The sequence below is a fragment of the Salmo trutta genome, chromosome 14 (genome assembly GCF_901001165.1).
Source record: "Salmo trutta chromosome 14, fSalTru1.1, whole genome shotgun sequence".
NCBI lineage: Eukaryota > Metazoa > Chordata > Actinopteri > Salmoniformes > Salmonidae > Salmo > Salmo trutta.
In genome coordinates, this window is record NC_042970.1 from 73,367,562 (window position 1) to 73,393,609 (window position 26,048).

Genomic DNA, 26,048 nt, shown 5'->3' on the forward strand with positions numbered 1-26,048 from the left:
AAAAAGTCAAGGGGTCTGAACTTCTCTTTCTAGAGTTTTCCCTGTTTGTTAACACTATGAGTGTTTTTCTTTACTGTGGCAACTGTGATCAAATCAATGCAATATTAGCCACTTTCAATGCAACATACCGAAACAAAACAAACTATGCAGAACGCATTGGAGTAGGATTCTATTACGCATGACTCAGCCTATACACTACGCAGAACGGTGCGGCATAACCAATTGGAGTTGCAGTAGGCCTATATGCAAATAGGCCATTACCATATACTGATCTGTGCCATTTACTTTGAACTGGACTGTGTTTACAGCTGTGGTCCTGAGTAGATGCACTTGTTATGAAATCAAATTTCTATACAGAATTAGGGGAGTGATTGCTTTGTACAAGAGCACAAAATGTGTACATTTCTAGAAGTCTTTGAAAAGCGAGTCAGGTAAAGAGGTTTTTTGTCTTAAAGGGGCAGTGTTGCACTTTGGCTGAATGATAGAACAGCTATTTTCATGTTAAAATGTTATGGGATGCACGACTCCAACACCATCATCAAGTTTGCCGATGACACAACAGTGGTAGGCCTGATCACCAACAACGATGAGACAGCCTGTAGGGAGGAGGTCAGAGACCTGGCCATGTGGTGCCAGGACAACAACCTCTGCCTCAACGTGATCAAGACAAAGGAGGTTATTGTGAACTACAGGAAAAGGAGGACCGAGCACGCCCCCATTCTCATCGACGGGGCTGTAGTGGAGCAGGTTGAGAGCTTCAAGTTCCTTGGTGTCCACATCACCAAAGTTCCTTGGTACACCCTGTATATAGCCTCGCTATTGTTATCATGGTCCATTCACGTAAAGAGGGTACGACAAAGCCTATTCCACCTCAGGAGACTCAAAAGATTTGGTATGGGTCCTCAGATCTTCAAAAGGTTCTACAGCTGCACCATCGAGAGCATTCTGACTGGTTGCATCACTGCCTGGTATGGCAACCGCTTGGCCTCCGACCGCAAGGCACTACAGAGGGTAGTGCGTGCGACCCAGTACATCACTGGGGCCAAGCTTCCTGCCATCCAGGACCTCTATACCAGGCGGTGTCAGAGGAAGGCCCTAAAAACTGTCAAAGACTCCAGCCACCCTAGTCATAGACTGTTCTCTCTACTACTGCACAGCAAGCGGTACCGGAGTGCCAAGTCTAGGTCCAAAAGGCTTCTACCCCCAAGCCATAAGACTCCTGAACAGGTAATCAAAGGGCTACCCAGACCCCTCTTTTACACTGCTGCTACTCTCTGTTTATTATCTATGCATAGTCACATTAACTCTACCTACATGTACATATTACCTCAATTACCTCGACTAACCGCCCCCGCACATTGACTCTATACTGGTACACCCTGTATATAGCCTCGCTATTGTTATTTTACTGCTGCTATTTAATTATTTGTTACTTTTATTTTCTACTATCTATTTTTTTACTTAACACTTATTTTTCTTAAAACTTCTTAAAGCATTGTTGGTTAAGGGCTTGTAAGTATGGTGAATTTCACTGTACCTGTTGTATTCAGCGCATGTGACAAATAACATTTGATTTTCTCCATTGTTTTTGATGGTAGGCCACTCTGGTAGGCCTACATTACGATCAAATAGCCACATTAGCCTACTTAGCCACTATTAAAACTGTAATTTAAAGCAGGTACAGCCTCAGTGTTCACAGTAAACGCACACTGGAAGTTGCACAGAACTTTCCCAACCTTCAAGTTTGCCAGTCGCAACTTCCAGCGGGCGTTTAGCTCAATCATTGTTCGACACAACCACCCAAAAAGGGCAAGGTACATGTTAGGCGTATTAACTTGAAACAAAACTCTACTAAGTCACACCATTGATGTCATTGTCACTATGCTGTCATTCATTGATTGAGTGTATGACATTTGGACACCCTATGCCTGTGTCAGCCCAGCCCAAAGGCAGTAAAAACTGGGCAAGGCTCACGAGTTATCCTGTGACAATGGATGATCCACCCTGCTGATTCAACAGCTCCTCACATCACTACTACTGTGTGTGCACCTAATCCCTCTTCCTTGAAGGTGTGTTTTAGTAGCAATCAGACACAAACATGAAAGCAGAAAGACATTGGGTTTAGATGTATGTATTTGTTCCTCTTGACTACTTTATGGAAATCAGAGAGATACTGTATGTGTCAAAAATCATCTTGCATAAAAACACTATCTCTGATGAGTGATTATGTTAGAATGGTATCATACATTAGATTTTGCCGTATTTACTATGTTGACTGACTTGATTTGGGGTAGCTGACTGAATGTAGATTACATTTGTTAATCACTTATTAAATACACATAATTATATCATAATGTCAACTTACATACTGTAGAAACGGCTTATCTATAGTAAATAGAAACTATGGGGAAGGAAATATTCTCCCAAAATAGATTTGTCACAAAATGCGCATTATATACATATACATATAAATCCATGCTGAGTCATGTGCTTCAGAAACAACACAACACAACGTAACCCATTTCAACTTTCTTCAACCCTCACAAAAATCGTACTGTAGAGATTCGGCCAGTATCTTCTGGTAAAAACATCTAATGACCATCCATTGGTTCCAATCTCTCCCACTACATTCCAAAGCTCCAATTTACAGTTCAGTTCCAAAGTTCTGATATGACATTCAAATGGTTCCAACAGTCCAGAGTTCCAACTCCCAAAACCTCTGTTTCTCCAGTGCATTTTCAGATATTGTACTTCCCTGGTTGTCTGTTTCTAATTCTTCATTCCAATGATCTGGTTTCTTCTCGTCCTTCCCCTGAGCTTTCAGCAGTAGATCAGGGCCTGTTTTCATAAACCGTCTCATAGTAGGAGTACTGATCTAGGGTCAGTCCCCCCACCCCTGTCTATGCAATCGTGTTCATGATGCTCTAAAAGGACAAACTGACACAAGGCCTGTCTTAGTCCTCCTCCTCCCATCCATGGCCGTTCATGACCTGGCCGGACTCCCAGCGCTGCAGGAGAGGAGTCTTCTGTCTGGGGGTCCGCGGGCTCTGGAGGCCCTAGAAAGAAGAGAAGGCGAAAAAGAGAGTGAGTAGAAAGAGAGAGAGGGAGGGAGACAAGTGTGTGTGTGAGAGAGAGTAAAAAGAGACAATAAGAAGAGAGAAATATGAGAGAAGCAGACAAAGCGAAAGAGAGTAGAAAGTAAAAAGAGAAAAAAAACAACGGGACATCGAGAAAGAGAAAGAATATAGGAGATTTATAACAGACATTTTTGACATGCGTTTTTCTGGATTTTTTTGTTGTTATTCTGTCTCTCACTGTTCAAATAAACCTTCCATTAAAATTATAGACTGATCATTTCTTTGTCAGTGGACAAACGTACAAAATCAGCAGGGGATCAAATACTTTTTCCCCCACTGTATTAGACCGTAATCCATAACCACGTTATGCTGTTTTCAGAGCTCTGCTCTAAGCTGACAACCATCGCTATCTTCTCCCTCCATCCGTTATTATTGAACCTTTCTTATCAGTAGTCTGTGTAGATATACACTGTAGATAATGTAGCAGGCAGAGTGACTGTAGCCTGGTCCCAGATCCCTTTGTGCTTTCTTGCCAATTGAACCCCTTTGATCATTGTCAGCATAAACTGATCTGGGACCAGGCTAAAGGGACTGCATGGGGCTCAGGCTAGGGAACAGTACTTCATGCTGTCAGACTGGTTTACAATTATGTCAGATTTATAAAGTTGCAGTCAGCCGATGCTAATCTTGTAGTCACTTCAGCTTCAGAGAGATGTGTAACCCAAGAGAGCAACCGTGGAGGAACTCAGGAGGGACTCTCTCTTTCTCTCCACTTTCGTTCTGTCTCTCATTTGCTCTCTCTCTCTCTCTCTCTCTCTCACTCGCTCTTTCCGTACCCAAACTTTATTCATATTTCTAATCCACTGCTCTCTCTCTCCCTCTCCTTCCCCTTCTCCCTCTCATCTCGATTGATTAAGGAAGCTCCTTACGATCAGATGTGGTGTTATTAGCTCTGAGGGCTGAATTCACTGAGGAAATGCCACCAATGGAAAACCTACACGTGATCTGGTGCTACAGTATATATGGAACCATACTGGGTTAAATGTTGAGTCTAATGTAGAGATAGTGTCCTGGTGTATGAAGTATGGAGAGAACATGGTTGTTTAATGTAGAGATGGTGTCCTGGTGTATGAAGTATGGAGAGAACATGGTTGTTTAATGTAGAGATAGTGTCCTGGTGTATGAAGTATGGAGAGAACATGGTTGTTTAATGTAGAGATAGTGTCCTGGTGTATGAAGTATGGAGAGAACATGGTTGTTTAATGTAGAGATAGTGTCCTGGTGTATGAAGTATGGAGAGAACATGGTTGTTTAATGTAGAGATAGTGTCCTGGTGTATGAAGTATGGAGAGAACATGGTTGTTTAATGTAGAGATAGTGTCCTGGTGTATGAAGTATGGAGAGAACATGGTTGTTTAGCTATGTTATGGTTTCCACTAAACTCTTAGAAAAAAAGGTGATATCTAGACCCTAAAAGGGTTCTTCAGCTGTCCCAATAGGAGAACCGTTTAAAGAACCTTTTTTGGTTCCTGGTAGAATGCTTTTTGGTTTCACAAAGGGTTCTACATGGAACCCAAAAGGGTTCTCCTTTGGGGACAGCTGAAGAATTCTTTTGGAACCCTCTTTTCTAAGATTGTAGATAGCACAGCCACAAAGTCAAAATTGGGTAATATCGTAAAAAAATCAGGAAAATAAAAGGATTCTTTTTTCTTAATTTAAAGTTAGGGATAAGGTTAGCAGTGTGGTTAAAGTTAGGGATAAGGTTAGCAGTGTGGTTAAAGTTAGGGATAAGGTTAGCAGTGTGGTTAAAGTTAGGGATAAGGTTAGCAGTGTGGTTAAAGTTCGGGATAAGGTTAGCAGTGTGGTGAAAGTTAGGGATAAGGTTAGCAGTGTGGTTAAAGTTAGGGATAAGGTTAGCAGTGTGGTTAAAGTTCGGGATAAGGTTAGCAGTGTGGTGAAAGTTAGGGATAAGGTTAGCAGTGTGGTTAAAGTTCGGGATAAGGTTAGCAGTGTGGTGAAAGTTAGGGATAAGGTTAGCAGTGTGGTTAAAGTTAGGGATAAGGTTAGCAGTGTGGTTAAAGTTCGGGATAAGGTTAGCAGTGTGGTGAAAGTTAGGGATAAGGTTAGCAGTGTGGTTAAAGTTCGGGATAAGGTTGGGGTTAGGTTTAAAATATAATTTTAAGAAGAAATAGGCAGTGTTTACGACTTTGTGGCTGTGATAACTAGTGACGACCGTCTGTTAGGGCCAGGTGGTTTTACTGATCTTGTCTTAACCAGGAAATAAACTTTGAGCCCCGAGTGTTTCTTCCGGTGCACATGATATAAACTAAGAGCGCTCGTCAAAGCGTATGATTAAGCCCCGACGTTTTACCTACTCAGGAAAACTCCTGGGCCTATATAGATTATGTTTGGTGAGGGAAGGATATAACATACCTCTGATTGGCTATCCGGATACTCATCTGTCTGTGGTGGAGGCCACACGCCCAGCTTCCCAAGAGACTGTCTCGCTGGAGAGAGTGGGAGGAAGAGAGGAAATTATAGTTACATAATGATCTATAATAAAACTATCATTTCTCAGACACGGAGTCAGAGTACTTGTTGTATTAGCACACCCTAACGTCCCTCTATTCAGTACTATTCAGTACTGTACCCAGATGAGCCAGGCCTGTCCCTGTCTGTCTGGCAGCTTCTGTGGGCCTGCCACTGACAACATACACAACACGCCCAGCTTGTCTTGGCATAGCACATCGTAATAATACTGCTACTCATTATTACTGTGATAACAGCTTTATTTGAAAAGTATTTTTCATACTGGTCACATCACTAAGCACTTTGAATGATTTCCAAGGGTGATTTACACCCTGAAATGTATAACCATTAGAATGTATTAGTTATGTTCATGTTAAACATCCCTTAGTGTCTACTAACTCCCAGAATCCAAAGTTGCCTCACAAGCATATATTCTAGGCTGGGTTCTACAATTCATCTTGGAAAATATTTTCTAAAGCACTTTGTGTTTTGCTGACACAATGAAGGGTCAAGACATGAGTCAGTGATTTTCACTTTCATATATTTTCACTCACTTTTGATCCGGCAGTTAATTGTACAGAAGATCCCAACTTTAGTTTTGTCAGTTACCCAGTAGCATATCATTCAGCCTGTTGGCAAGGGTTGCTTACCAAACGGCACCCACCCTATTCCGTGCACTACTTTGGCACCCTATTCCCTATTTAGTGCACTACATTTGACCAGAGCCCTGGTCAACAGTAGTGCACTATTTAGGGAATAGGGTACAATTTGGGATGCACACAAAGACTGGGATCTCTGGAGCAGAACTACTGATGACAGTGAGAATGTTGTATTAGATGTTTGATGATGTAGCAATACCTGACCCAATGGGAGATGAAATAATATCCTCACTGGACTATTACATTGTCTTTTCATCATCTCTCCTGACACACACACACACACACACACACACACACACACACACACACACACACACACACACACACACACACACACACACACACACACACACACACACAAACTATTCACTAACCTGTTGGTGTTGCAGAGGCTGTCCGCGATGAGGGGGTAACAGATAGTTCAGGGGTCACCAGTCCGTTCTGTAAAAGTAGAGGTGGAGGAGGAGGAGAAGTGGGACTCTGTACCTCCCTACTGGCTGGCCTCCCCCCTCCTCCTCCTCCTCCTCCCCCGTACAGACTGCTCCTCTGCCTCCGCAGTTCCTTCTCTCTCTCCCTGGCTTCCCGGATATCCTGCTCCACCTTGTCCTGAGACACCGATGAGGAGCGCAGCTTGAAGAAGGGGTTCTCCTTTGGAACCTCCTCTTCCTCCTCCTCCTCCTCCTGATCCATCCTCCCTCCATCCTCATCCCTCCAAAAACCCCTTCTCTCTTCTCCGCTGAGTGCACTGGTTGAGGAGTATATAGAAGCGGAGTCGACCACGGTGAGGCCCTGTGTCTCGGTGAGCGTGCCCGTACTGTGGGAGTGCCTGAGGGGCTTGGAGACGTGGTGGACGTGGGCCGGAGCGGGGAGAACCAGGTGGTGGTGGTTATCCAGGATGATGATCTGGCCCCCGGTGCTCTCGGAGAGAGTGGGGCCCTGGGGGACAGGGGCCCCATGAGGGGTGTAGGTGATGCCTTTAGGTGTTCCAGAGGGGCTCTGGTTCTGGGACATCAGCTCCAGGCTACTACGTCTTCTCTCCCCGAACGAGCCTCCGACAAAGGACACAGATGAAGAGTCGTTCCCCTGGATCTCCAGGGTGGAGAGGTCACTCGCCGAAGCCCAGGAGGGTGCCTTGCTCTGGGACAATATCATCGAGGATGTCTCCTTAGGCTCCTGGAAAGCTTCGAATAACTTCTTCCTTTCCTTGAGCTGGCGTACTGTCCCCTTGTCATAGGAACCTCTAACTTTCCCTAGTTGAACCAGGACCTGTTCCCTCTGGGTCTCTACACTGATCTCCTTCTGCATCTTCTTTCCTGCAAATTGACGGTCCTTCGACCCCTGGCTCTTGTCCAATTTGGAAGCCAGGGTCTCAGTCAAGACTGACTTCCTTAGGGGGATGTCCACATATTCCTGGGTGGGCGGCTTGTTGTAGAGGCCCCTGGATCTCCTGAGGGACTGCTCACGCTGCACTGCCCGACGGATCTCCCTCTCGATGGGGGTCTCGTCGGCCGGGGGCGAGGTGAGGGTGGAGGTGGAGGTGGTGGTTTGGAGCTCCACGGTACTACCAGGGGAGAAGTCAGCAGATACGCCGCTGTCACTCTGGCTGTCATCGAACAAGTCCCCTCCCAACTTCATCTTGGAAGCTTTGCTGTGACTGTCTCTCGACATCAACAACCCAGGGTTTGTCCTCTTTTCTTCGCTCCGTTTCACTTTTTTCTTCCTGTCTGCCTCGCCCGCTGCACCAAGTCCACTCGCTCTCTGCCCTCTCTCTCCACCTGTTTGCCTGTTGTCTCCCTCCCTCTTTCCCTCCTCTCTCTCTCCACCCACTTGCTCTTTCACTACAACACAGCCAGAGCCAAGGAGATCTGCCTTGACCTGATTAGCTGGCTCCTTGGCGACCGTCGCCAGGGGCGGAGCCAGAGTTGCTCCCTTGAACACCTGTTGTGCTGCCACTTCCTGGTTACTATGATGCGTCAGGGCAGCAGTGACATTTCGTAACAACTGCTCCCCCTGCTGTTTATCTGGTGTAACTACACCCGGGGGCTGAGCCAGGTCTGCCAGGTGGCTACAAGAGGAGGATCTAGAGGAGGTGGATTGCTCAGGCTGAGGGGGTTTGCTTCTGGTACTGTCCAGCTTAACCCACTGCCTCCGGGCTGAGCTGATGTCTAAAGGCTTGGAGTCAACACTCTGGCTCTCCTCTCCATCACCGGCAAAAGCTGATTCAGGGTTTTCTGGGGACTCAGAGAATATGTCATCGGAACTCTCTCTTTTTAGTGGAGAGTGGGTGGTAGTGCTAGTTTCAGCAGCCTTCATAGTACCATGGTTGTTATTGTCTGACATTGTCTTCTCTCTGTCACTACTGATTGGGCACTCACTAACCTCTTGCTTGTCAGCTACCTGCACTGCTGGGGTGCTACTGCTAGTTTCAACAGGACCCCCTTCTACAGAAGCCTGCTCTGTTGCACACACCGTCTCTGACAGCCCCTGCTCAAGTTCACTACAAGCTGGACACTCTGTATTCAACTCCAACCGCACAACGCCATTTTCCATCATCTCAACAGACTGAGACTCCTTTACTTTGTCTTCCTTGGCACCATCTTCTTCTTCTTTGTCTTCCTCCACAACGTCATCAAGGTGAGATCTCGAGGGCCACTCCTGGCTACCCTGGCTGTCAGATGATGACATTTCCTCCTCTACAGGGTTAGAGATCACCTCCACCTTACCATCGCTGATACAGTCAATGGTCTCCTCTTCTTCTTCTTCCTCCTCCAAAGGATATGGCTGGGTCTCTGGAGCGCCCTCTGCAGGTGAGGCTTGGTCAGTGCAGGGAAGAGGCAACCGAAAAGCAACGGCGTCTTCCTCCTTCTCACAGTGATTGTCATCTAGCATTTTAAGGTCTTGTTCCAATTCACTATCACCCACCTGGATTCTACTACTAGGCACCTGATTTACCCCAGAAAGTGCCTCCTGCTCCATTTCAGGAACCACTTCTGCCATTTTGTTTGTTGAGTCTATAAGGTTCTCACTTGAGGGAGACACTTGAGGTTTAGGCTCTTGAACATCTGGAGATTCCGACCCCAGGTCTTCTGACTTTGCCCTGGGTGCCTGTTTGACCAACGGGTGAGGAGGAGGGGTAGTGTCCTGGGCCAGAATGGGGTCCATTTCGCCCTCCTCCGTCCCCCAAACCTCGCTGGCCCACTCGTCCAATGAGTCGGCTGAGCTCTGTCGGTTGGCCACTGGCTCCATTGTCGCCATGATGAGACAAGTAGACTGCCAATTGGCTGGCTCTGTTGACAAGAAATTACAGTCTGTACTAGAACAGTTTGTTACAGTCAGCCTTCAACAGGTCGGTCTGGGAGAAAGAGGACAGAGAGGAAAAGGAACGATTAGCGGAGCTGAACAAAAAACAAACCTGGCGTGGAAACCCATTTTCAGACCAATTTTCAGATCCATTTTCTATCCTCTGGGCTACAAACGCATTATGTAAAATATTGTCGTATTATGTCATTCATACTGTATTCCCATACTCCTTACTGTTTTACACACCATTCACTCTGTGTTGTAAAGCTAAATGGTTTATACACCTGTCATAATGCTAACCAATTGTTGTTGTTAATTCATTGCAGAATGGTTATGGTATTGTATTGCATTGTGTTAGTCTTTGGCAATGAGGTAAGAATTACTACTACTACACACACGATTCTCCTCCTCTGCAGTAGGCTGACGACTCAAACTGAATTCTTCCGCTGCTTTATAGTTCGCTACATACTTCAGTGAGGAGAAGAGACGTTCATGGGCGTGACGTTTGGTTGGAGCAATATGGTTGGGTAGCCAGGCAACCCCTGCAGTGCAACTTGGAAAGTTTTCTGCTGAGTGGGTCAATCTTTAATGTGCTTAACCACCTCAGAGCAAGAGGCTCAGCAGTGCTCTCTCACACACATGCATGCGAGTGTTGTACACCAGCTGAGTGAGCAGAACAATGGGTCTGTACTTTGTCCTCATTATTGCCATGGCACCCATGGCACCTCTCTCCCTTTCAAATAACTTTAATAGGTTCATTTACACTCCAAAACAGTCTCACTTTCCAATGTATCACTTAAGCCCCAAAACCACTGTTGAATCTTTTTCTCCCCATCCTTACTTTCATCAACACTATCTCTCTAGCATCTCATTTATCCCCTTTCTCCCTCTGTCACACTATCTCTCTAGCATCTAATTTATCCCCCATCTCTCTAGCATCTCATTTATCCCCCTTCTCTCTGTCACACTCTCTCTAGCATCTCATTTATCCCCCTTCTCTCTGTCACACTATCTCTCTAGCATCTCATTTATCCCCCTTCTCTCTGTCACACTCTCTCTAGCATCTCATTTATCCCCCTTCTCTCTGTCACACTATCTCTCTAGCATCTCATTTATCCCCCTTCTCTCTGTCACACTCTCTCTAGCATCTCATTTATCCCCCTTCTCTCTCACAGTCACACTTTCTCTCTCTCATTTATCCCCCTTCTCTCTGTCACACTCTCTCTAGCATCTCATTTATCCCCCTTCTCTCTCACAGTCACACTTTCTCTCTCTCATTTATCCCCCTTCTCTCTGTCACACTTTCTCTCTCTCTGTCACACTTTCTCTCTAGCCATCTCATTTATCCCCCTCCTCTCCCACAGTCACACGTTCTCTCTAGCCATCTCATTTATCCCCCTCCTCTCCCACAGTCACACGTTCTCTCTAGCCATCTCATTTATCCCCCTTCTCTCTGTCACACTTTCTCTCTCTCAGTCACACTTTCTCTCTAGCCATCTCATTTATCCCCCTCCTCTCCCACAGTCACACGTTCTCTCTAGCCATCTCATTTATCCCCCTCCTCTCCCACAGTCACACGTTCTCTCTAGCCATCTCATTTATCCCCCTTCTCTCTGTCACACTTTCTCTCTCTCAGTCACACTTTCTCTCTAGCCATCTCATTTATCCCCCTCCTCTCCCACAGTCACACGTTCTCTCTAGCCATCTCATTTATCCCCCTTCTCTCTGTCACACTTTCTCTCTCTCAGTCACACTTTCTCTCTAGCCATCTCATTTATCCCCCTCCTCTCCCACAGTCACACGTTCTCTCTAGCCATCTCATTTATCCCCCTCCTCTCCCACAGTCACACGTTCTCTCTAGCCATCTCTAGCCTCCCCCTTCTCTCTCTGCCTGGTTACTCAGGTCCCCAGTTTCTAGCACCAGACAGAAAAAAATATTCTGCATCCATCCCCCCTGCTTCCCCTCCCTGCTAAAACCATTCACAGTGTGATTCACAGTACTGTGTGTTAACACACACACACACACACACACACACACACAACCCTGGGTTTTGGCATGCGCTGAAAGGAATCATTAGCAGAGGCATGTGAGACAGAACAGAGAGGACTGGGGATAAACGGATGGGATGAACAGTAGATCTGGGACAGTACGACAGTGTGCAGTGGTCCTGGCCTGGCATACTGCACATTACATTCAGAAAACAATGCCATGTCCTGACCTGGACATGATTACATTCACATAACAATGCCCTGTCAGAGCGGACAAGCCTGGACACCTTCATTATGAATGGAGGAACATGGGATAGGACATGGGGTGATTGGTTTATAACTGGCCATAGGGGCCTGCCCTGCAGGCTATTCATTGGTGGGAAAATGTTGTGGATAGAGCTAGAATATCAAGATTGGACATGCACCTTTTTACAGATAAATGATATTGTGACAGACGAGGCTGTCCCCTCTAACCATTACATTTCTATCTTCAAAGTAGATCATACTTTTTACAACATATATGAATATTGGAAACGTGCAAGTCAACCACAAAGGTAGTGTACATTGGGACGCAGCCTGACTGATTCCAACAGTGAATACATTTCAAATGGATATGTAACTGGGTGTTCCTCCACTTGAGAAAAGAACAGGTCCTTGGGCTATGAAAGAGGAGGGACACACACACACATGAAAATGATGTTTCGCCACAGTAGGGAGGAGTAAACATTGAACTATTGTGAGAAAGAAAGCTCTTTAAATCCCTATTTAGGAACACACACACAGACAGACAGTCTTGTTTAACTAACCTTGTGGGGACACACAATTCATTCCCATTCAAAATCCAATTTTCCCTAAACCCTGACTCAAATGTTAACCCTAACTTTAACCCCAAAACCTAACCTTAACCCTAACACTAATTCTTACCTTAACCCTAAAAGGCTCGAAATAGCCTTTTTCCTTGTGGGGACTGACAAAATGTTCCCAGTTGGTTGTTCCCAGTTGTTTACTCTTCATGTGGGGCAGCTCTAGCAGGGCAGAAATTTGACAATCTGACTTCTTGGAAAGGTGGAATCCTATGACGGTGCTATCTTTAATGTCACTGAGCTCTTCAGTAAGGCCATTCTACTGCCATTGTTTGTCTATGGAGATTGCATGGCCATGTGCTCGATTTTACACAACTATCAGCAACGGGTGTGACCGAAATAGCCGAATTCACTAATTCAAAGGGGTGTCCACATACTTTTGTGTATATATAGTGTATTTTACAGGGAGCACAAAGCTAACCTCCAATGGGACTGTCCCAGGATATTCCCATGTGCCATGGGGTAACAGGGAGTTGGGAAAGATGCAGATTAGTGGGATATCATATAATAGGCTAATATTTCTCCTCATTAGCAACGAGGCTAAACTTTATCAAAGGAGCTTCAGGAAATGTGATCATCATTAAATATACATTGCCCACCGGGGGTATTGCATATAAACTTCATATTTTCTTTTATGGGTGGCAATTATTTTATATGGACAACTAGTGGTATGTAAAATATGTTTTCCATGTAATAAACATTGAATAAAGACATTAAACCAACAGCATAGTACAAATGAGATTTGTAACAGGAATTTATAATCTGATAAAGCTAACCTTCTCCACAACAAGGAGGACTGCACTGTACCAGTACAATGGTTACATACAGTGGAACACACTGTGACATCACTTTAAAGGAGCCCCTCAATACCTAGTAAGTTTATGGCACCTACCTGTTGATATGGTATCGTCTGTGGCGGTGACGACGCCACCGGACTGGAACGTTTCTGATCTACAGGTGACCTTTTTCTTGTTGTGGAATTTGGAACGTCAATCCTAAAGGTACGTCATGTCTAATCAGAACCTAAAGTAAGACCAAGTACACAATGTTTCTGAAAGTAGGTTATTCTCTCCCTGTCCGTGTCCCTGTCCGTACTCACACTCACATTCCCGACCCCCCCCCCCCCTTGCTTGTGCACGCCCACATCTGCAGAAACACTCTCTCTCACTCACAAATGACAAATTGTTCACTGTTCCATCCAGTTTAATCTGAGAATTAACAGTATGAGCACTTTAATGCATGGACAAATGAGGTTATGCCAAATTATACAAAAGTAATCCAATTATAAAAGACTTTTCCTTCCCATTGTGCATAGAGTTTGGAGCGGTCCTAATGACGTCCCGACATTCCTGCTGGATCCCACCGTCTCTGTGAATTAGCTTAAGCTCTTGGACATTAAATCTCTCTGTGAACGTAATTAAATCTGTTAAAGAAGCCAAAAAGACAGAATAACATGACAAACCGTGCATCTTTTTTTCAAAATTCTACAGGTCTTCGACAAACAGTAAAACACAGAATTGTTGGATTCCAAAACAGATGACAGAAAACGGGTCTCTACATCGGTCTCACGGCCCCCACTCTCTGATCACACTGATCGAGCTTCTTCTTCTCCTCAGTCTTTCCAGATGTGCTGAGAGAAACCACAGAGGACATTCCCCGGCTCCATCACCTCTGGCGGAGGCAGCCCCAAACACTCCACCTGTTTCCTGAACTCCTCCATCTCCTCTTCCTCCACCTCTCTCCCGCCCTCCACCTTCCTCAGCAGGTACAGGTCCGTGGATTCCCTCCTCCTGGACATCACCTCCCACCTAAAAAAGAATTAGACTTTACTGTTGTACTTTTCTTTCTGGTACTCACACCAGCGCTTGTTTTTCTTCCTGTCACTGGTTTAGCTGATACAGGCGTATTCAACTCTTACCCAACGACATCCAGAGCCTGCTGGTTCTTCTGTTCTACTTGATCATTAATTGTGCCCTAAGTCTAAATCAGTCCCTGATTAGAGGTCCAGAGTTGAGTTTGAGGGTGATAGAGTGGGCACACACTGGTTGAATCAATGTTGTTTCCATGTCATTTCAATGAAATGACTTCTGTGCCCAGTGGGTGTTTTGAAGAACGGTTCACTTGTAATGATTGTAATGCAGTATGTGGTTGTTTTTAACTACCTGACCTTAGTTGAATAGCCTACACCGGTGTTTCTCAACTCGGTGTTTCTCAACTCCGGTCCTAATCTACCCCCAAACGTACACATTCTTGTTGTAACCCTGGGCAACCACACCTGATTCAACTTGTCAAGGCCTTGATGATTAGTTGACTAGTAGAATCAGGTGTGTTTGTGTGGACCTACAACAGAAATGGGGGCACACCTGGACCAGAGTTGAAAAACACTGGAATACCCCTAATAGTAAGTTGTTCTAGATAAGAGTGTCTGCTAAATGGCTCGAATGTACAATTCTATAAATGACCCACTTCATCACCAGACAGTCTGGGCAGGAGGTCTCCAAGAAGGCCCCAGTGAGGTTGAATCGGCCCCCCACGTCGAACTGGAAGGTGCTGTTGTCGTTGAGGAGTGAGATATTGTAGGTTAGATACTCGCATCGGCTGCCGAAACGGTTAGTCTGGGTGTAGTGGACGGTTGTGGTGGTGTTGGAGTTCTGGGTGGTGTTGGGGGTAGAGGGTGAAAACTCCATGGTGGAAAGGCAGGTGAAATGTAGCCTAGTTGACAAGTGTGCTAAAAAGCAATTTAAAGGGGGCAATCTGCAGTTGTTACATCCATTTTTGCACTTAAACATTTATGATATGCACCCATTGATTCTTGAAGAATATAACTTAGAAATGCCTCAACTGTCAAACCCCATACAGAAACCAAAATATAAGCTTGTTTTAATCCAATGTTTTGTAAACATTGTAAATGCCTCAAAACATGCTTAAAACTACAATTGTGATATATTGGATGGTCAGTCCTTGCATCCATAGCTCTGTCTATGAATTTGAGAGTGGTTACATTTCTCCAGGCCTATCCCTTGTTTTAACTTTGGACCAGGGTCCGCATAGGGCTCTAGGGAATAGGGTGCCACATAGTGGATAGGGTGCTACCTTGAGAGACTCCAGGGATGCAGGGTGGCTCAGGCTTCCTGCGACAAGGGCCCATTTCCTCAAGAGCTGCTGGTCTAGTCGTGGTGGATCCATGGGCTTAAGGAGGTCCTCACAGGTTAGAGCACCAGCAGGAGCTGATTGGCTAAAAGACAGGAAGTACAGGAGAGTCGTGGCACATAGAGCGAACATGGCTTCTGTGTCTAGGTCTCACTATATCTATGCACCAGTATATCTATCTACTGTGGGTCTATCTATAGCTATAGTATCTACAATATGTATCACTATATCTATCTTATATATTTCTATGTATCACTGTATCTACAGCATCTATCTACTGTATGTCTGTGTGTCATTGATGTGTATGGAACACTGGTGCTGGGATAGAGGGGTCCAGTCTTATATCTCTGCTATGGTACAATGCTCTTCAATGTCAGAAAGTTCCACAGTTGCAGAGTACCAGTAAACTGGCACTTTTCCAAGGCAATTCCAAGGTTGCGAAATAAAAACTACACTTTTTGTTAATCTATGTTCTGTGCTTATCTGGTGAAAAGTGGCGTGTTTTTATCTGAGACATTATTCCATAGTGTCAAACATGAAACAATACGGAAGTCTCATTTACGTCTAGTGTTCTCCTAATTCTTCTGGGATTCTCCTAGTTTTTCTGCAGACATACAGTGTATCAATTGCGTTATTGACTGTACTTTTGTTTATCCCATGTGTAACTCTGTTTTGCTTTATCTTGGCCAGGTCGCAGTTGTAAATGAGAACTTGTTCTCAACTAGCCTACCTGGTTAAATAAAGGTGAAAAATAAAATTGCTCTGGTACAGTACACAGTGCAATTTACCTTTTGTATGTTCAGAGCACTGGTGTGGCTTAGCGTCGTCCTGCAACTAGGCATTTATTTAACAATTCTAACTTTTACTTTTATGTATACAAATACTTAGTTGTGGAAAGAACCATTCCGGAAATTGGAACACCCTGGATAAAAACAGGTTTTGTATTGTTCGTAGAGATTATGCCTTTGTTGACAAGAAAAGTTTGGCTTGTAAAACCCTATAGTTTAGGGTTGGTCGATTTTCCGGATTGACTGACCTTCATGTCTTAAAGAAATGATGGACTGTCGTTTCTCTTTGCTTATTTGATCTGTTCTTGCCATAATATGGACTTGGTATTTTACCAAATAGGGCTATCTTCTGTATACCACCCCTACCTTGTCACAACACAACTGATTGGCTCAAACATATTAAGAAGAAAATACATTTCACTAATTAACAAGGCACACCTGTTAATTGAAATGCATTCCAGGTGACTACTTCATGAAGCTGGTTTAGAGAATTCCAAGAGAAGAGTGTGCAAAGCTGTCATCAAGGCTAAGGGTGGCTACATTTAAAGAATCTAAAATATATTTTGATTTGTTTAACAACTTTTGGTTACTACATGATTCCATATATGTTATTTCATAGTGTTGATGTCTTCACTTTTATTCTACGATGTAGAAAACAGTAAAAAATAAAGAAAAACCCTTGAATGAGTAGGTGTGTCCAAACTTTTGACTGGTACTGTACTTCAAAATATACAATATACAAATATTTTTAAAAACCTAAATATTCTTAAAACGTGACAATATTTTGGGGGGTATTATTTAGGTTTATAACACCACAGCAGATGAATCTGATGCATAGGCTAAAAGTGATGGCCGACAGCGTTCTCTACTACGTGGTTTCCCAACCCTCTCCTCGCCCCCCAGACGTCTCACATTTATGTTTTATCCCTAAACTGGCACACCTGATTCAAACAATCAACACCCAAAACGAGTTACTGTAAAACTGCAGGTGCTAATTCCTTAACACTGAGAAAGTGTAATGGCATCAGCTCTTAACAAAGTCTTAATTTAGCTCTGAATAGTGTGGACCCTATAGACTCTGGAAAAGTGTTAAATTGAACACTCAGAGTTGATTCAATGCTGGAGAATTTGCTGTGAACATTCCTGCTGGATTCCACTGTCTCTGTGAATTAACTGAAGCTTGTGTACTTTAATTAACTCAATGAATGTCATTAAATCTGTTAAAGAAGCCAAGAAGACAGAATGATACGATAATAATTCAGTACAATCATACAGTACATTGACAAACAGTACATACAGAACTGCTATATTACAAACCAGCAAAAGTGTCTCTACATCTCTCTTTCACTGCCCCCACTCTCTCAGAATCTATACTTTTATCACATTGATGGATCTTCTTCTTCTTCTACCGGTCTTAAGAGGGTAGGGAATCAGGGACGATAGGTATCACAGAGGGATTTCCCAAGCTACATCAGCACTGGCGGCGGGAAGCCCCAGGCACTCCACGTTTCCTGAACTCCTCCATCTGCTCTTCCTCCACCTCTCTCTCGTCCCACCCTCCACCTTCCTCAGCAGGTACAGGTTCCTGAACTCCTCCATCTCCTCTTCCTCCACCTCTCTCCCATCCCGCCCTCCACCTTCCTCAGCAGGTACAGGTTCCTGAACTCCATCTCCTCTTCCTCCACCTCTCTCCCATCCCGCCCTCCACCTTCCTCAGCAGGTACAGGTTCCTGAACTCCTCCATCTCCTCTTCCTCCACCTCTCTCCCGTCCTGCCCTCCACCTTCCTCAGCAGGTACAGGTTCGTGGACTCCTCCATCTCCTCTTCCTCCACCTCTCTCCCATCCCGCCCTCCACCTTCCTCAGCAGGTACAGGTTTGTGGACTCCCTTATTACGGAGCTCACCTTGTATTGAAAAGGAGATGAAATACCATTATGTTAGCTTGAAGAACACCTTTAATAAGACCAAACAGGTTTATATCACACAGAGCATTATGGGTTCTGTAGTTAATCATGCTACCCACCTCATCACCAGGCATTCTGGGCAGGTCTCCAGGGAGACCCCAGTGATGCTCCAAAAGCCCCTCATGTCTAACTGGAAGGTGCTGTTGCCGTTGACGATGGAGATGCTGTCGGGTATATACAGTACTTGCACCAGCCGCCATGCCGGTCAGCCTGAGTGTAGTGGATGGTTGTGGTGGTGTTGGTGTTCTGGTTTTGGTAGCAGATGTAAACTCCATGGTGACTGTTTTCTCTGTGAGAGAAGAGATGTGGTTATTATTAGTTTTCATACAGCAGCCACAAAAACAATCACAATATAAAAAAACAATAAAAAAACAATTACAATGAATAAATGGGGAATGACAAGTCAAATGTTGCCAAGTACACATGCAATTTAATCCAAAATGGCTGCCTATTCCCTATATAAAGCTTTAATTTAGACCACGGTCAAAAGCAGTCCTCTAGATACAGGGAAGAGGGTGCCATGTAGGGAATAGGGTGCTACCTGGAGAGCAAACATGGTTGAGTAATACCAGAGGTGGCTCACACCGTCTGCGACGAAATCCCATCTTCCCAAGAGCTGCTGGTCTAGTCGTGGTGGATCCATGGGCTTAAGGCGGTCCTCATAGGTTAGAGCAGCAGCAGGAGCTGATTGGCTCGAAGACAAGAAGCAGAGGAGAGCTGTGGCATATAGAGCGAACATGGCTTCAGTATCTAGGTTTCCCCATATCTATCTACTGTGGGTCTATCTACAGTATATCTATCATATCTACAATATGTATCACTATATTTATGTTATATATCTATATCAACAGTATGTCTATACTTCATTGATGTGTCTGTGTGTATAGAACACTGGTGCTGGGGTAGAGGGGTCCAGTCATAGCTCTGCTGTCCTGCTATGGTAAAGTGTTCTTCAAATGTCAGAAAGTTGTAGTTGTAGAGTGCCAGGAAAATGACCCTTTTCTATGGCAAATTCCAGGATTGCAAAATAAAAAAAGCTTTTTTTAATGCTCATCTCACGTATAGTTGTGCTCATTCTAACCAGTGACCTTTTGGTTACTGCCCCAATGCTCTTAACCACTAGGCTACCTGCTGCCCCATTTTTATATTCTCCCAATTAATACTACATTTCTTAGTAAGAGTTTTTTCTACAGACAAACAGTATATTAATAGCTTTGGTATAGTATACTTAAGTAGGCACGAGAGGGGTGTGGTATTTGGCCAATATACCACTGCTAAAGTCTGTTCTTAGGCACGAGTCAACACAGAGTGCCTGGATACAGGCCTTAGCCATGTTATATTGGCCATATGCCACAAACCCCGGACGTGTCTTATTGTTATTATAAACTGGTTACCAAGGGAAAAAATAAATGTTTTGTCATACCGTTGTATACGGTCTGATATACCACAGCTATCAGACAATCAGCATCCAGGGCACGAACCACCCAGTTTATAAAATACAATTGACCTTTGCTATGTTCAGAGCACTGGTGTGGCAAAAGCCCGTGTGTGAAAAAGTTAGTGCCAGCGTCCCAAAAGGCACCCTAGTGCCCAAGAGCCTTGGTCAAATGGTAGTGCCCAAGGGCCCTGGTCAAGGGTAGTGCACTATGAAGGGAATGGGGTGCCATTTGGGACGCACGGTTGTGTGTTTTGACTCTTCACGTCAAAGGTTACTCAATAATCTGTGCGTTTTATTTTAGAATGGAGCAACATGGTAGTTTTTCATTGTCCAGTGTTGACAAATGGTTAGACAGGACATCAAATAATATTTCACAAATGTCAGTTTAATCATTAAACCATTACTGATTGGTTGAAAAGTATCCTGTTGAAAAAAAGATACATTCTATAGATAAACCCCACTCCCGCTTGGTTTCATGGTGGCTAAATACCTTTATACATGCCAGAGCGCTGTGCGTATTCTATGGAAAATACACTGATAAAATAAAATGCATAGAATTTAGATATAAAAACATACTTTCCCTTTAACAATTGATAATGGACCAAAATAAGATTCAAGACGGTAAGGTTGCAAAATCCTGGCCACTTTCCCGAAAAATTCAGAGGTTTTCCAGAAATCCTGGTTGGAAGATTCCCTGAATCAGGAAGGAATAGGCAGGAGATCCACAATCCTCCAACCAGGAAAACCTGGGAATTTTGATTTCTGGAAAACCTGTTACAAACCTTGATAACACTCAAGCAGGCAAGAAGGCTAACACATACAACAAATAGAAAGACAATGGAATAAAGATCTCAAACTGTATGTAGACTATCAAGTTGAGACATAAGTGCACCCAAAAAGGCCCACTATTCCCTTTACATACACAGTGTAAAAAACATGAGGAACACCTTCCTAATATTGAATTTACACCCCCTTTCTGCCCTCAGAACAGCCCCAGTTCCTTCCAGGCATGGACTACAAGGTGTTGAAAGCGTTCCACATGGATACTGGCCCATGTTGACTCCAATGCTTCCCACAGTTGTGTCAAGTTGGTTGGATGTCCTTTGAGTGGTGGTCCTTTCTTAATCCACACAGAAAGCTGTTGCGTGTGAAAAACACAGCAGCGTTGCAGTTCTTGACACTGAAACCAGTGCGCCTGGCACCAAACCCTGTTCAAAGGCATTTCCATATTTTGATTGCCCATTGACCCTCAATGGCACACATGCACATGGATTGTGCAAGTGGATTTAACAAGTGACATCAATAAGGGATCATAGCTTTCACCTGGTCAGTCTGTCATGGAAAGAGCAGGTGTTCCTAATGTTTTGTACACTCAGTGACCTACTTTCAACCAGAGACCATAGACCCTGGTCAACAGTAGAGCACTTTATAAGGACTAGGGTTTCATTTGTGACACATCCCTACTGTACTGGTCATGATTCAATCATCAGGCCTTTCTGTCACATCCCTACTGTACTGGTCATGATTCAATCATCAGGCCTTTCTGACACATCCCTACTGTACTGGTCATGATTCAATCCCCAGGCCTTTCTGACACATCCCTACTGTACTGGTCATGATTCAATCATCAGGCCTTTCTGACACATCCCTACTGTACTGGTCATGATTCAATCATCAGGCCTTTCTGACACATCCCTACTGTACTGGTCATGATTCAATCATCAGGCCTTTCTGACACATCCCTACTGTACTGGTCATGATTCAATCCCCAGGCCTTTCTGACACATCCCTACTGTACTGGTCATGATTCAATCATCAGGCCTTTCTGATACATCCCTACTGTACTGGTCATGATTCAATCATCAGGCCTTTCTAATACATCCCTACTGTACTGGTCATGATTCAATCCCCAGGCCTTTCTGACACATCCCTACTGTACTGGTCATGATTCAATCCCCAGGCCTTTCTGACACATCCCTACTGTACTGGTCATGATTCAATCATCAGGCCTTTCTGACACATCCCTACTGTACTGGTCATGATTCAATCCCCAGGCCTTTCTGACACATCCCTACTGTACTGGTCATGATTCAATCATCAGGCCTTTCTGATACATCCCTACTGTACTGGTCATGATTCAATCATCAGGCCTTTCTGACACATCCCAACTGTACTGGTCATGATTCAATCATCAGGCCTTTCTGACACATCCCTACTGTACTGGTCATGATTCAATCATCAGGCCTTTCTGACACATCCCTACTGTACTGGTCATGATTCAATCATCAGGCCTTTCTAATACATCCCTACTGTACTGGTCATGATTCAATCATCAGGCCTTGCTTTGGACAAAATAAGATAAGGACCTTCGATAAGCATTTCCCTTGTAAAATAATTCACTAAAACACACATAAACCCCCCCCCCCCCAAAAAAAATAACTCTCATCACACCCTGCACATGTAGTCCAGTTCAGTTGAAAGCAGGTTCTGTGTGAATAGTAGGGTGGATACACAGATACAGCATAATGGATCAAGACTGGTCTTTCATTCTCAGTACCAGCCAACAGTAACACAGCCAAGGCTGACAGGGTTGTGTTCATTAGAATCAAAAGGAAAAAAACTGACTCGAACAGGGAGGGCCTACCTGGACCTGGTCCAACAAGAAAAATACTGGGTTTTATTTTTCATTTCAAAGCACTTCGCCCTACTGAACAAGACCCAGGTTCCTCTGGATGGGTAACTATACTCTTAGGGAAGGAGATCCACAAGGCACTTCAGTAATAACACAGCATCTTACCACCCCCCATCATTCACAGTGTTAGAGGCAGAGTCAAGTCCCTCTTGTAGTATTACACAGAGAAAGCATTGGAGAATTTGGTAGGGAGATAGAGAGCGAACGAAATGATTGATCACATGACAGAGCAGCACTGGCAGGTCTTGCGTTTGGGAGCCACACCGACCCCTCCCTCCGCCTCTCCCCTGGTAGCGGTCAGTGTCTCTGGGGCGGCTGGAGCCTGCTCCCCCAGGGCCAGGGGCTGGGCCTTGGATGGGAACAACAGGGGCTCCTGCTCTGGCTCAGTCTGGGGCTCCACTAGGGACACCTCCAGGAATTGGCCCCCAGGGAGGATGGCTGATTCTGGGGCCACCGAGGCCTCCTCTTCCCCCTTGACTTCCACTTCAGTCTTCACTTCCACATCGCCCTCTGCCGACTCGCCTGCAGCCTCTCCCTCTGCGTCGGGCCTGGGGGTGAGTAAGGTCTCAGAGTAGACGGGAACGGCAGCCACCACGCCATCATCTGGGGCCTGCAGATCAGACACAGGAGCTTCCTCTACTGGCTGTGCCTCTTCCTCTCCACCACCGTTTGCCACACCCTCCATCTGTTCTTCTCCTAATTCTCCTGTTACTGTGTCCATCTGTCCTTCTCCTAAACCTCCGGTTACTGTGTCCATCTGTCCTTCTCCTAAACCTCCGGTTACTGTGTCCATCTGTCCTTCTCCTAAACCTCCGGTTACTGTGTCCATCTGTCCTTCTCCTAAACCTCCGGTTACTGTGTCCATCTGTCCTTCTCCTAAACCTCCGGTTACTGTGTCCATCTGTCCTTCTCCTAAACCTCCGGTTACTGTGTCTGCCTCAGTCTCTTTTGCTACTTCTGAGGACTCTTCAGGAGTTGTCTCTGGTTTCGCCTCCTCAATTCCTCCTTCCTCAGGAGATTCGGACGCGGCCGAGTCTACTTCCTGTTCCTGACCCGGAGAGGAAAGGTCATTTGCAAGCTCGTCTCCCTCGTCCGTGATAATCACTCGCTCCGCTCGCATCATGATCACTCCTCCTTCCTCGATTACCGGAGCCTCGCCTGGCTCCGCCTGCGCGAACCCCAGGAACGTCATGGTAATGGCCCCATCTTCAGGGACGACCGTCACTGGACCGTTGGTGCCATTGGGCAGTCCGCCCTCCTCGGATGCATCGTGGGTAGCAGCTTGCCCCTCCCCCTCTCCTCTCCCATTGGTGAGGATCTCAGCTCTTTCCAATAGTGCTGCCTCAACTGTTCCTAGAACTGTGACAAGACAGACAGATCATAGTTAGGAAATGTTTCAATCATCTTCCCAGTCTTCTATCAGCAAAACCCTTGGCAAGGATGCACATTAATCTTACCAAGCTCTGGAAAGTCCAGCTAGAATAGTGAGCACAGAAGAAGCAGGAGAGTGGAACATTTGTAGAAACTTGTAGAAAGTTATGAAGAGTGAAGGAGAAAGACAAGAAAAGAGGCCGGCCAATGGGACGAGTGATATTAGAAATCAAAAAGAAGAAGGGAGAGCAGCTTCCAGAATCAACGCCGTTCTGTTCTGGACTCATGACAGAAGGTCAAATTGATAGGAGTGACATTTCAGCACCAAGCCAGAGGCATGTTGCCAGTCCCTTTGACCCTGAATCCAACCAACCAGAACATTTCCACTGACTTGGCTTGTGTTGTGTGCTCTTTGCCCCATAGAAATATAATTACTAGACCCATCATGGTGCAGCCAAACAGCAGTGGTCTAAAGGAATTTTCACATTCTAGAAATTCTATTTCTATGCTTTTCCCCTGATAACTTCACTTAACACATGAGATTCTTCATCAGCATCAATTTATATGTATTCCATCTCATTCAAATGCATAGATGCTGTATGCATGTACGAACTTCCACTGACGTATGAATACAACATATTGCCTTTGTAATACAAATACCATCAAAGGCCAGTACAGTCTGTAGTGTCTTCTGGGACTAGAAGCCATTTCAGTTGATTCAGAGTGAAGGAGAGATGATGGTAACATTGTTAACCCCTTACCGGATTCAGCCTCTACTTCTTCCTGTCCATTCTCCAAGATAACTGCATGGACTGCTTCTGTGGGAATAGATGGAAATAAGACTTTTTTTTTAAATCAGTGTATATTAAGCCACCATTCAACAGTCTCGATTCTGTTTAAATCTACTGGGTTATTTACAACGTCTTTTTTACCACACATCACATTCATTATCAACTCAAACAGAAACAAAGACTTACTATTTTATCTTTCAACAATTCAACTGATTGGATCCAGTAATATCAAGCTAGTGGAAGGACGACTGCCACCATCGGTTGCTAACGGTAACAGGTGGTGACAGCTAGACAGACGTTCGTTCATTCAGAGACAGGTGACACCTACCTGCTGTAGCCTCCACCACCGCCGCTGCATTCTATTGGAGGAGACAGACAGGGGCGGGGTTAGACACTCCAACCACATACCATTCTTTTATTAGTTTCAGTGTCAAGTTGTAACCGTGACCCTAGATGAGGAACGCCATTATAAAAGGGTAGACGAGCAATGTCATTCATGCATTTTCAACCCACAAGAGAGAGCTAATTAGACTTCAGGGCCCACCATCCACCAGTGACTACTCAATACTAAATATGCCTACTTTAAAAAAGGTAGACTCAGTCAAATGACATTGCCACAAGCAGCACCGCAGATATTGAGATGAGTGAGATGCAAAGACTTCCCTCTCACACAGTATCTGCGCGTGTGTACGGCGTTGGCTTAGTTACAGCCTGGTAGCCAGGGCACCGAAACAGCAGAGAAGTTGAGCCTCGCGCTTCAACGCTCTTAGTCGTTACGGAAATTGACCCACTATGCCGTTTACTTTCTGCTTCCACGTCAGATCACTCGGTCGACCTTTAAAGAGGGTGGGAGCACCCCCCCCTTTATAACAAGAGCCCAGTGTTGAGGGTAGTCTCTCTGCCACGCCACAGAAAGCCCCACTATCATACAAGTCAACCTTCTCCGGTCTGCTCCTTGGCTACGAGACTAAATAACACGCTGGGTTTGTGATTCCTGTCTCTACAACCTCGAAAAATCAAGGTTAGGAGAAGAAATACAAACAAAAGAACAAAAGACTTGAAGAGGAGAGTTCTTTGTTCTAAAATAAAAGGTCATTTGAGGTGGAGCAATTACACACGTCTAAGTGGTACATTGTTGATGCAAGGAGGGCTTGGTCTTTCTAAAGCTCCTGAACGAGAGGTGCTACATCAAAGCTGCATTAACGTATTATTATGGAAAAGTGTATTATTTCTCTGAAAGGAGCCTCGTCGGTCAGGACTGGTGGGAAGATCGTATGTAATGATTGGGGCTACTTGTTCAGCATGTATTCTACTAGCCCATTCAATTGGTCTGTGTGCTTGTGTATCAGTGAGTGTTTGTGTGCGTTACTCACAGCATAGCCATCCTAATTCTCTCTCTCTGTGTCGGTGTACACATTTTAGTGCCAGAAGTCCTCA

At 44.9% G+C, this 26,048-nt stretch overlaps 2 protein-coding genes and 1 long non-coding RNA gene across 6 annotated transcripts in view; all 3 read right to left on the reverse strand.

Moving 5' to 3' along the window:
* Positions 1-2,115: 2,115 nt before the first annotated feature.
* LOC115147346 (uncharacterized) lies at positions 2,116-13,481 on the reverse strand. 2 transcript variants are annotated; one of them, XM_029689548.1, is made up of 4 exons: positions 13,310-13,481; positions 6,640-9,552; positions 5,511-5,584; positions 2,116-3,056 (listed from the first exon to the last, which is right to left on the reverse strand). In XM_029689548.1, exons 2-4 carry the CDS (start codon positions 9,518-9,520, stop codon positions 2,955-2,957), a joined length of 3,057 nt encoding a protein of 1,018 aa, XP_029545408.1. In that variant the 5' UTR covers positions 9,521-9,552; positions 13,310-13,481; the 3' UTR covers positions 2,116-2,954. The 2 variants fall into 2 exon arrangements, with proteins under 2 accessions (XP_029545408.1, XP_029545407.1); XM_029689547.1 differs by having other exon boundaries at positions 6,640-9,617.
* A 4,117-nt stretch (positions 13,482-17,598) lies between these two features.
* Positions 17,599-18,912, reverse strand: LOC115207143 (uncharacterized). Its single transcript, XR_003880932.1, has 3 exons — positions 18,861-18,912; positions 18,379-18,608; positions 17,599-18,259 (listed from the first exon to the last, which is right to left on the reverse strand). It is a non-coding gene; the product is annotated as an uncharacterized LOC115207143 (long non-coding RNA).
* Positions 18,913-20,121: 1,209 nt separating this feature from the next.
* The window catches only part of palm3 (paralemmin 3), a 32,715-nt gene continuing 26,788 nt past the window's right edge, over positions 20,122-26,048 (reverse strand). For 2 of the 3 annotated variants that reach the window (XM_029689551.1, XM_029689550.1), the window contains exons 6-8: positions 24,940-24,970; positions 24,582-24,638; positions 20,122-23,808 (exon numbers count right to left, since the gene is read on the reverse strand). In XM_029689551.1, the coding sequence (XP_029545411.1) occupies positions 22,667-23,808; positions 24,582-24,638; positions 24,940-24,970 (1,230 nt within the window). In that variant the 3' untranslated portion in view covers positions 20,122-22,666. The remainder of the gene's footprint in view (positions 23,809-24,581; positions 24,639-24,939; positions 24,971-26,048) is intronic. The other variant, XM_029689552.1, reaches the window with a different exon arrangement.